Source organism: Anabrus simplex, chromosome 2 (genome assembly GCF_040414725.1).
Source record: "Anabrus simplex isolate iqAnaSimp1 chromosome 2, ASM4041472v1, whole genome shotgun sequence".
NCBI lineage: Eukaryota > Metazoa > Arthropoda > Insecta > Orthoptera > Tettigoniidae > Anabrus > Anabrus simplex.
This window is the reverse complement of record NC_090266.1, coordinates 1,174,010,947-1,174,023,019: the sequence shown is the minus strand read 5'-3', so window position 1 is coordinate 1,174,023,019 and position 12,073 is coordinate 1,174,010,947. Positions and strand designations below refer to the sequence as shown.

Genomic DNA, 12,073 nt, shown 5'->3' with positions numbered 1-12,073 from the left:
TTATTTTATCTTACTCTGCAGAAGATATGGAGAAATGGTTGAATGGTATGGACAGAGTCTTGGGAAAGGAATAAAATATGAAAATAAATAAGTCCAAAACAATAGTAAAGTACACAATTTTTTCAAGAGTTCATTACATCACAATAGATTTTTCTTGAAGTCGGTCTTCTAAAAGAAGCATATTATGATTCTTTATACTCTGTTCATTTGTATGAAATATTGTATTCTTTTCTCAGTTGGCTGAGGGTTTATTGTAGAAATGTTACATTGAAAAGTTGTTTTGTGAACTGTATTGTCGCTTCACTCGGCCAGACAGCTGTGACACAGCATTTCTACAGTTAAATCTTCTAGTAAGTATTCTGTAGGATTGTTACAAGCTTTGGAAGCTGACCAGAGTGAAGCACAGATTTCTTATCTCATAGTTATACAATCGAGACCTTCTGAAGATGGAGCTCCAATCATTTCTCTTATCCACCAAATCCTCGTTAATTTCAGTGACTGTATATGGGCCTTCCAGAAATGAGCACTAGGGCTGTTTAATGTGGTGCGTAGGATGATGTGGTTTGTGTAAATTGATTGCAGTAAGGCCCAGTTAATCAGTTCTTCAACTATGCGGTGGACACCACCCAGTTTGAGATAATAAAGCCTAGCATTAAGGTCAGCTCTTAAGGTGCCTACACACATCTGTCGTCTGACTTGCATCACAGACACATAAAAATGCTCTATGGTTTATGAGTGCTTGGCCACTTCGAGGTTGTTGTAATAATAATATTAATATCGGGTTAATCCTTGTCAAGTGTGACGTTGAATTATGACTCTTGTTGGGAGGTGGCCTAAGGGTGTGGAACCTGCAGGTTGTGGGTGTTTGTCCTGTGCGGGTCGGTCACAGTTAGATTGGTAACAGTAATTTGATACGGGTACTGATGATACGCGTTCTTTCTTAGCAGATTATTGTGTTACGCATGTTGTTTTCATTTGACAGAGATTACTGGAAAAAATCACGAGTACTTTGAGAGTTTCAAGGATTACTTTTCTTTTTAATGCATGTTCCACAGCAGATAAAATAATGGGAGGTACTCATTTTACGTTGTTGGGGCAGGGATGACAAACCTTTACCGACTAGCGTGTCAAAGTCTTGTTTAATATTTTTTACTGTCTAGTGTGCAGTGTTGCCAACTTATATTTTCAATAAAATAAGCAATAATAATAATAATAATAATAATAATAATAATAATAATAATAATAATAATAATAATAATAATAATAATAATAATAATTTTAAGAAAGTAAATGTCTGCACTCACCCGATCTGTGAGTTTCACTAGGATTAACCCCCTGCCGGCGAGCTAAAACTTGTAGGCGTTTTACTGCCAGGTGCAATCTCGGTGAATCCCCTACCTCAAGACCCCACACACAGAACAGGCCAGTTTATTAAACGGTCTTCCTTCATAGCATAAATATAAATGATACTCTCTCACAGTTTCATTATCTGTCGCCATTCGTCAACTAAGAGATAAGTAACCTTCCCCGCGTGTTAGAAGTTTGATACCATGATCTCATAACATCAAATCCAAATAACATGTTTTCCTCATGTGACTGCTAGCTCCTGACAAGAAATACGGAATAGCTCGGAGACAGACTGGAGTGCAAATTAAAAAAGAACGTAAAATGGATAAAACACTAAATTCCGCTATAATAAATCTAGAATTCCGCCAAATATTCCGCTGTCCACTAAATGATATTTCTCCGCCGACAGTCTTCTAATTCCGCCAAATTTAGCGGAAAATCCGCTAAGTTGGCAACACTGCTAGTGTGCCATCGGTTAATTTCCTTTAAAATCATCATAACACCCCTAATTTTACTCCATTTAGGTATTAGATTGCGTTTAAAAAAGACCAACTTTGCTTTACGGAGCGAAAGCTGGGTGGACTCAGGATATCTTATTCATAAGTTAGAAGTAACAGACATGAAAGTAGCAAGAATGATTGCTGGTACAAACAGGTGGGAAGAATGGCAGGAGGGAACTCGGAATGAGGATATAAAGGCTAATTTAGGAATGAACTCGATGGATGAAGCTGTACGCATAAACCGGCTTCGGTGCTGGGGTCATGTGAGGCGAATGGAGGAGGATAGGTTACCTAGGAGAATAATGGACTCTGTTATGGAGGGTAAGAGAAGTAGAGGGAGACCAAGACGACGATGGTTAGACTCTGTTTCTAACGATTTAAAGATAAGAGGTATAGAACTAAATGAGGCCACAGCACTAGTTGCAAATCGAGGATTGTGGCGACGTTTAGTAAATTCTCAGAGGCTTGTAGACTGAACGCTGAAAGGCATAACAGTCTATAATGATAATGTATGTATGTATGTATGTATGTATGTATGTATGTATGTATGTATGTATGTATGTATGTATGTATGTATGTTATTCGTGGCGTCGACCCCTGTGGATCTTTTGCCACTACTTGCACCATATCACATGAACCTGCGTGTAATTAGAATTGCGTAAGTGTAGAGTGTTGTATGTGAGAAAAGGGACATTAAGGACGACACAAGCACTCAATCCCCAGGCCAGCGATATTAATCATTTACAATTAAAAACCCCTGACCCGGCCAGGAATCGAACGCGGGGCCGGACATTATATTGCGTTACATATAAATCAATTCGACTGAACATGTTTCATGATTTTATTTTGAAAACCACTGAAAATTATATTTTTAAAATTAGGCAAATTTTAAGAATAAGGTATTTTTTGCTCTAACCTAATACAATGTGTAAAACATAGAATTAATTGCACATACTTTTTTATTAAAGCGTAATGCTATCATATGCTATGTTGCTAGATTTTAGAATTATTTATAACATGTTTAAAACATCAAAATACGTTAGTATGTAGAAATGCTGTGTCAAAGTTGTCTGGCTGAGTGAAGCGACAATAGAGTTCACAAAACAACTCTTCTATGTAACATTTCAACAATAAACCCTCAGCCCACGGAGAAAAGAATACAATATTTCAAAATGAACATGCTTTCATACAAACGACCATAGAGCATTAAAAAAAATTTGCTTCTTTTAGAAGCCCGGCTTCAAGAAAAAAATGTATATATTGTGATGGACTGTACGTTAGTGGCTGGAACCTGGCGAGATGCCGGAGAGTTTTCGGGACGCGTGTCATAGATTCGCCATCTCTATGATGATGATGATGATGATGATGATGATGATGATGATGATGATATTATTATTATTATTATTATTATTGTCATTGACGCTTTCACGGTCCGTACTTATAGACATGATACTGTATAGGCTTTTAGACTTATGCCGTGTCAAGAAAATAAGGTGAAATTCTTAACGTTACGCAGAGAAAATCTCGACTGTCCACGAGAAAGGCTCCTTAAACAATGAGCTTTGAATGTAGACGTTAAAATAGAAGTGGTACGTTCACTCGTCACCAGATGGCTCCCCGGACGTGGCACAGCGCTAGCGTTCGAAGCGGAAGCTGACCGAACCATCAGAATCAGTCTAAGAGGGTCCGCTTCGAACGCTAGCGCTGTGCCACGTTCGGGGAGCCATCTGGTGACGAATGAACGTACCATTTCCACTTCCATTATAACTTCTAAATTTCAAAAAGTCGTTGTTTAAGAAGCCTTTCTCGTGGTCAGTTGAGATTTTCTTCTGATGACGCAGAGCATAGTTCTCTGCGAAACGTAAAGAATTTCACCTTATTTTCTTGACACGGCATAAGCCCAAAAGCCTATACAGTATCATGTCAATAATAGTACCGAGCTCGATAGCTGCAGTCGCTTAAGTGCGGCCAGTATCCAGTATTCGGGAGATAGTAGGTTCGAACCCCACTGTCGGCAGCCCTGAAAATGGTTTTCCGTGGTTTCCCATTTTCACACCAGGAAAATGCTGGGGCTGTACCTTAATTAAGGCCACGGCCGCTTCCTTCCCACTCCTAGCCCTTTCCTGTCCCATCGTCGCCATAAGACCTATCTGTGTCGGTGTGACGGAAAGCAACTAGCAAAAAAAATGTAATAATAATAATAATAATAATAATAATAATAATAATAATAATAATAATAATAATAATAATAATGGCGTGTGGCCTAGGAAGAGGCCTGGTACAAGTCTTTCAAGTATAAGCAACCTGCGCGTCTATGAGGATGGGGCCCTACCTATGATGAATTTTAATGCAAAAAAGTAAACTCGTGTCCTCATCCCGAGGTGGTGCAGCTTTTTCAGCCACACCCCCAATGGAGGTGAGCCGCATGTGCCATTTCAACCGCACACCAGCCGTTCTGTCATTCTTAAATTTCTGGCAGTACCAGGAATCGAACCCAGGCCTCCAAAGACTGCATCTAATAGTGCTAACCGTTAAGCTACGGAGGCAGACATCCCTGCGTTAGGGTAGTTGGACTGAAAACTTGGGTTTTATTTTGACTAATGCAAAATCCGCACGACATTTGATGAGAAATATCCTATCCACCAGTTAGGGTGGAGGCGAGAACAGAACCTTCTGAAAGTGAGTAAAATAAATTACGACTCCTAGTGAAACTACATAAAATACTAAGTTGAACTCCAGCGACCATGCAATGAAACACATTCAACGTTTTGCAGCCTTCAACCATATAGCTTGAAATAATGACTAATTGTGCTGCAGCTTCAGTAAGAATGTACCGACTAACCGAATATTAAGTTTGTATTATCTAGAAAGCGTTTGTACCGGGCGAGTTGGCCGTGCGCGTAGAGGCGCGCGGCTGTGAGCTTGCATCCGGGAGATAGTAGGTTCGAATCCCACTATCGGCAGCCCTGAAGATGGTTTTCCGTGGTTTCCCATTTTCACACCAGGCAAATGCTGGGGCTGTACCTTAATTAAGGCCACGGCCGCTTCCTTCCAACTCCTAGGCCTTTCCTATCCCATCGTCGCCATAAGACCTATCTGTGTCGGTGCGACGTAAAGCCCCTAGCAAAAAAAAAAAAAAAAGAAAGCGTTTGTACCTCACGGAACATTTCCTTACATGATCTTTTTACATAGGCTCGTGCAATGGTGTAGGCAAGGCTGCTTTCCGGTTAATAATTATGTACACCACCGAAAAGTTGAGGAACTCTGTAACCCCACGTTGACACATAAAAAAACTCTACTTGCTGGAAAAAGAATGAGGAAGAAATGATCTTATGCATTTCGTTCTAAGGACTTCAAATCATTTTCCCCCTCTCCCCGCCATTGAAGAACAGTTTTAAATTCACCTTTACTTTATATGAAACTTTATCATCTTGAATAAAGTGTCTTTACATAACCTAAGAGCACAGAACTTTAAGTCTTCAAATAACATTGAGCCCACTTTGACATTCTGGAGCCAAAAGATTCCTCTCTTCTTAGGTCACCGAATATTTTACAGAAATTCCCTCAATTTTCCTCCTGTTATAGCGAGCAAGCTACACCTTATTTCTGCTTGACACAGATTATAGTCAGTTTCAACACCGGAGGTTTGGTCAAGCCTTGATCTCTTCCTGAGGTCACGGAAGAGATCGTATTTGATACGGTCTTACCTGCTGCATGTAACCACAATGGTGTACAAGCGGAACAATGCTGATGTCAGTATAGGCGTTGCGACAGTGATCTCAGTATAAAAATATCTTCGGTACTGACCACCGTTTAATGACTGATAATGAATTTATGATAGTGACTATTAGGATTAATTTACAAGAACTAGTAAGGAAATTCATTGAAGTAGTGCAATAAGATTGTATAAAGAATTGCATATTTAATATCTACGGCTCGATAGCTGCAGTCGCTTAAGTGCGACCAGTATCCAGTATTCGGGAGATAGTGGGTTCGAACCCCACTGTCGGCAGCCCTGAAGATGGTTTTCCGTGGTTTCCCATTTTCACACCAGGCAAATGCAGGGGTTGTGCCTTAATTAAGGCCACGGCCGCTTCCTTCCCTCTCCTAGCCCTTTCCTATCCCATCGTCGCCATAAGACCTATCTGTGTCGGTGCGACGTAAAGCCAATAGCAAAAAAAAGTTCTAATACCGCGTATTTGAAAATGCTCTTCTTATCCATTATTTTCCTTAAGGCCGGTCACGCCTCCCAGCCACATATGGATATACGGACCATCAGAACAATTTACGTTGTTTGTTTTCCTATGTTTATGTGTAAAGGAAAATGAAGCTTACTATACCGTAATGTAGGAATGCGTGTTTGCATGGCGTATGTACGCTCTCGTACAGAATAGTGTCTTTAAGGCAGGAGCGTAACCAGGGGAGGGTTACTGGCGGTTAGATCCCCCCCCCCCCGGTGGAATGTTGAAAAAAGAAAATAAACGGAAAATGACAATAAACTAAATAAACATTCAGAGACATAATATTGTTAGAACCAAGAAATCTGTAATTCACTTGTAACAGCGTCCTTCATTCGTGCACCTTCATTGTGTTCTACCATGATTTTGTAACTAACCCCCTCCCCCCCCCCCCCCTCAATCTCGCGATCCGGGCTACGCTACTGATTTAAGGTTCATTTTCCTTTACGCTTTAGCATAGGCAAATGAGCAAAACGAAAATTGTTCTGATAAACTGCATATCCATATGCGGCTTGGAGGCGTGGCCAGTCTTAAGGAATATAATGGATATGAACAACATTATCAGACAGGTGGTATTAGAACTAGGCCGTCGATATAGAAGAACTAGTGGCAAGTCATTCGTTGGAAGTACTGTACAAATGTTTGTTTTATATCACTTTAACATCGGCCTACCTTCTAACCAGTTGAATTTCTTTCGTGTTAAGATTTAGGATTATTATTATTATTATTATTATTATTATTATTATTATTTAACGTGGCCGTGCGCGCAGCCGTGAGCTTGCATCCGGGAGATAGTGAATTCGAACCCCACTGTCGGCAGCCCTGAAGATGGTTTTTCGTGGTATCCCATTTTCATACCTTAAGGCCACGCACGCTTCCTTCCCACTCCTAGCCCTTTCCTATCCCATCGTCGCCATAAGACCTATGTGTCGGTGCGACGTAAAGTAAGTTTAAAAAAATATTATTTAGCGTATGATGCAATAAAACATGGAAAGAAAATACAGATCTATAAATACATCACCACTCAGCGCGGGTCTGAAAAACAAATAATACTTTTCAGGTATAATTCTGTTACCATACATTTTCGGATAGTTTAGGCATATAAATGTATTTATTGAAAATTAGTTTCGGCAGAGTCCGACTCGTCGGTTGAATGGTCAATGTACTGCTTTTCGGTTCAATGGATCCCGGGTTCGAATCACCACCGGGTTGTGGATTTCAGTCGCTTCTGATTAATTCTTCTGGCTCGGGGAATGGGTGTTTGTATATATCCCAACACTCTCCTCTTCGTATTCAAACAACACACCACACTACCAACCACCACAGAAACCCGCAATAGTGATTACATCCCTCCATATAGGGTTGGTATCAGGAAGGGCTTCTGGCCGTGAAACAGGGCCAAATCCACATATGTGTGACGCAGTTCGCACCCGCGACCCCACAGATGTGGGTAAAGCGGCAGAAAAAGAAAAGACAGTTTCGACAGACTGAATAACTTAAGTTATAAATCAACTGAGTCGAAAGTGAAAAGAGATGGCTTCAGATGTTACAAAAAGAGAACAGTGTTTAGGACAGTTTGTAGCGAATGTTTTCACTTAAAGGCGGTCTAATATCGTAAAGAGCACTCTCATTTATTGACGAAAATGAAGACAAACCTTCGTGTATTAACTAACAAAGACAGAGCTCGATAGCTGCGGTCGCTTAAGTACGGCCAGTATCCAGTGTTCGGGAGATAGCGAGTTCGAACCCTACTGTCGGCAACCCTTAAGATGGTTTTCCGTGGTTTCCCATTTTCACAACAGGCAAATGCAGGGGTTGTACCTTAAGGCCACGGTCGCTTCCTTCCCACTCCTAGCACATTTCTGTCCCATCCTCGCCATAAGACCTACATGTGTCGGTGCGACGAAAAGCAACTTGTAAAAAAATAAATAAAAAGTAACAAACAAATAGCTCTTTCCTTTCAGTTGATCACTTTTTATGTCGTTAGCTAATGTTTGTCATTCATCAGACTGAAGTGTTTTATGTAATATATCCTGCACGTGATTTAAATGTTGCATTCTATTTCAGCCATGCCACGCGGTAATTGGACAGAAGATATCGACTTCAACGAACGCTTCCCGTGGCTGGGACCTGGCGAGATGACGGAGAGTTATCGGGAAGCGCTGGTCCGCGGCCTTCCATTCCCCATTCTCACCACGGCCGAGTATTTCAGTCTGGGGCAAGAAGGTTTCTCCTGGGGAGGACAGTACCGTGCTGCCGGGTACTACGGCTCCAACCTGTTATGGTGAGTCTTAACAATCTCATTAACTGAATTCATTGTGAGAAAGTATAGTGTTTTGTTCCTGAAGAATAGGCTCTTATAATCTACATACAGCAAACTCGCGATTATCCAGACTGATCACCGGACAAATTCGCACGGATAACTGAAGACACTTTTAATACGATTTAGTGCATTTTAAAGCACAACGAAACTTTTTATAATACAGAACATGCAGTACTGTTTGAAAATGCAACGATCTCAAAAATTAATACATTCAATAACCACTTGTATCAAAAAAGTAGGCCAGTATGAAATGGAAATGGCGTATGGCTTTTAGTGCTGGGAGTGTCCGGGGACATGTTCGGCTCGCCAAGTGCAGGTATTTTGATTTGACTCCCGTAGGCGACCTGCGCGTCGTGATGAGGATTAAATGATTAGGATGAAGACGACACACACACACACACACACACACACACACACACACCCAGCCCCCGTGCCAGAGAAATTAACCAATTATGGTTAAAATTCCCGACCCTGTCGAGAATCGAACCCGGAACCCCTGTGACCAGAGGTCAGCACGCTAACCATTTAGCCATGGCGCCTGACTTGGCCAGTATAAAAATGACTTACAATGTCTATTGTTGATAAAACGCCTGACACCGGACGAGTTGTCCATGTGGTTAGGGCCGCGCAGCTGTGAGCTTGCAACCGGAAGATAGTGACTTCGAACCCCACTGTCGGCAGCCCTGAAAATGGTTTTCCGTGGTTTCTCATTTTCACACCACGCTGATGCTAGGGCTGTACCTTAATTAAGGCCACGGCCGCTTCCTTCCCACTCCTAGGCCTTTCCTATCCCATCGCCGCCATGAGACCTGTGTGTGTCGGTGCGACGTAAAGTAAATTATAAAAAGAAAAAACACCTGAGATGCAGAAAGTATACACCAATCCCATAATCGTTCGCTAAGTTCTTTACCGATTCTCCTTCCTCGAACTGTTCAATTAATTCAAGCTTCTTTTTAAGTTAAAAGCACTTTCTTTCGCTTCGTAGCTATGACTGCTTTCACAGAACACCGACAAAGAACTGCTATAAAGTAAATTGTTTAGTGTTTAGTTCTCGAAGAAAGAGTGCCTCCAGCACATTTGCAATCGAGAGTGCGCTGGAATATCAAGCGTACAGTTCATACGAATTCAAAATACCGCAACAAAATAAAGGAAATAATAATAATAATAATAATAATAATAATAATAATAATAATAATAGTAATAATAATAATTCTCGGTTGTGCACGGATAACCCACAAACCGTACAACACGGATAATTGGATAATTGGGAGTTTGCTGTAGGCCTATATAAAACAAGAGTTTTGTCTGTACATTGTTCAGAATTTAAAAATAATGGTACTTATGTATCGGTCGTGACCGCAGTAACAAGGAAATGCACTTTTGAATTTCCCGTCATCTCTGGTCTGTCTGTCTGTCTGTCTGTCTGTCTGTCTGTCTGTACGGGTATCACGAGGAAATGGCTGAAGATAACTGAATGAAATTTGGTATGCGAACTCGGGAAATGAGGTACTACAATCTAGGCTATATATAATTTTATTCACTCTGAGTGAAATGGTAGTTTAGGGAAAGGCCTAAAATTTAATTCTCAATTATTTATATAATTAGTGGTCCTATCGATAAATACTATATAACTAAAGTTACATAGAATTAAATTCCCGTTCATTTATGTCTTATACATTCTTACTGTACCCGCTGTGATAACAGCGATAGGAATTACGATTTTTTTGCTAAGTCCATTTCAACATGGAAATAATGTTTAATAGTATTAACTGGAGATGGTTTTTGTCCTGATTATCTTAAGGTGTAAAACCGCGTGGTCATCGGTCCTTATCGATAAGGAAAATTGTTAAGATGATTATTTTTTAATGAGAAAAAGTCTTCAAAGAACGATCGCTTAAAGAATAAAACAAAGAGGGAGTCATGAAAGAAGGAATCTTTACATTAGATGCTGTGTTTAATATCCCAGAGTTAGAAGAAAACTAACCTACAATATCGACAGTTCATAAAACTGATCAAGAGTAACGTTACATTGACCATTGTTGTGATGTGATTTGATGTGATTTGGCTGCCACCCATCTCCGATGGATTGGATTACTGCTGCGTTCCGAATAAACAGCATGCCTGGATATTGGCGGGAAGTAGCTGAGGAGTTAAGACAACTTTGCACATTGTCTTGTCAACGATGGGTACTGCAGCTAGTATAGTAATATACATGTCATAGAGTTAATTAGAATTAATATTAGTTTTACAGTCTAAAAATACGACAGCTTAACCGATTTTAAATTATAAACGAGTTCCTTACAGTTTTATTTCCCCTGTATCGTTGAAGTTCAACTCCGTTTATGTTGTCGACATTACAGCTACGAACTAAAACAATAATGGAAGGTTTCACATTGCAATAATGAGTAAAGGAATCCATATCGGCTCAACACGGATTTTTTATGGGGGAAGTGTTAGTAAATAAGGAAATGTAACTATCTTGTGGAGATAACGTGAAATCAACGCATCCGAGATTCTATGCGACGCGGGTTGATGCATGTGTCCGTGCTAACGGAGACCATGTTGAACATTATTGTAAGAAAGAGTTTCATATGGTATGCTGATACATTGTTACTTTGTGTTTCCCATTAATAAGTTACTATATAGAGTTGTAGAAAATGAATTCTAACATATTTGCTTCTTGTACGTTTGGGGAATGTGTTCTGAAAGTTTGGTAGCTCCTTAAGGGGAGTATTAATGTCCTACCCTGATAATGTTAAATTTAACAGATTTATATACCGTTTCCTCCGGAACTATCCAAGATAATAAAACGAAACTGTGCCAGGATATAGAGTTTGGCCTCTTAAGGTGCATGCACCGGTGCATTGCGTGGTGCAAGGTGCATAAGATGACTTCGCTAGTTTGACCAGAGTGCAGATCAACCACTCCGCGATTTTGAGCAATGGCTCTGTCTCTCTCTCTTTCCCTGCGCCTGTCTCACTCGCTCCGCCTGTCTCCCCCCTTCCTCACTTACTCTGCAGCGCTCCACCATCCGAGCCGAGTTGCCCCGAGAGAAAACGCTGGTCCGAACCGAGCCGAGTCGGACCGATGCACTGTGCATAGAACTTCTGCGCCTAATTTTGCAGGCGTGGGGTTTTGGGCGTTTGAGAGGCCCTGATAAAGAGTCATACCTTATAATTCACTGATCTGTTATCTTAGATCCACGTTTGTTAGGAATTAGGATATGCATATTCTAATGAAGGTGTTAAAAATATGTAATTTAAAAAGTATATATTTTTATTATTACGCTACGAGAGCTATCTCTACAATTGTAGATCTACATACACGTAATACTGCTGTTAATAAGTGGTAAACATTTTAGAACTCTAATTAATGAATGGCGATACAGCCTAAGCCTCTCCAGCTCTGTATTCCTTATCTCCATCCAGATGTAGTCTCTTTCTCCGTATGAGGGATCTTGCTGCTTCTGTTGTAGTGTTGATCATAATTTCTGCCTTGAAGACTCGCTTTCTCTCCAGTTCTTGTAAGATTGCTTGTGTATTAGAGCCAGACGTCATTCCAAGATGCTTCCGAACATTTATTCTGCCAGCATTGCCTTCACTGAAGCTAAAAGCATGATTGACCCCAGTCTTCAGTGTTTTCAATCCCACAAATATGTTTGTAGG

General features: G+C 40.5%; 1 protein-coding gene across 3 annotated transcripts in view; it reads left to right on the top strand.

The window, feature by feature from the left end:
* Positions 1-12,073, top strand: part of LOC136864770 (dual oxidase maturation factor 1) — a 563,446-nt gene that overhangs the window by 434,027 nt on the left and 117,346 nt on the right. For all 3 annotated transcript variants that reach the window (XM_067142138.2, XM_067142137.2, XM_067142139.2), the window contains exon 5: positions 8,153-8,369. In XM_067142138.2, coding sequence (XP_066998239.1) covers positions 8,153-8,369 — 217 coding nt within the window. The remainder of the gene's footprint in view (positions 1-8,152; positions 8,370-12,073) is intronic.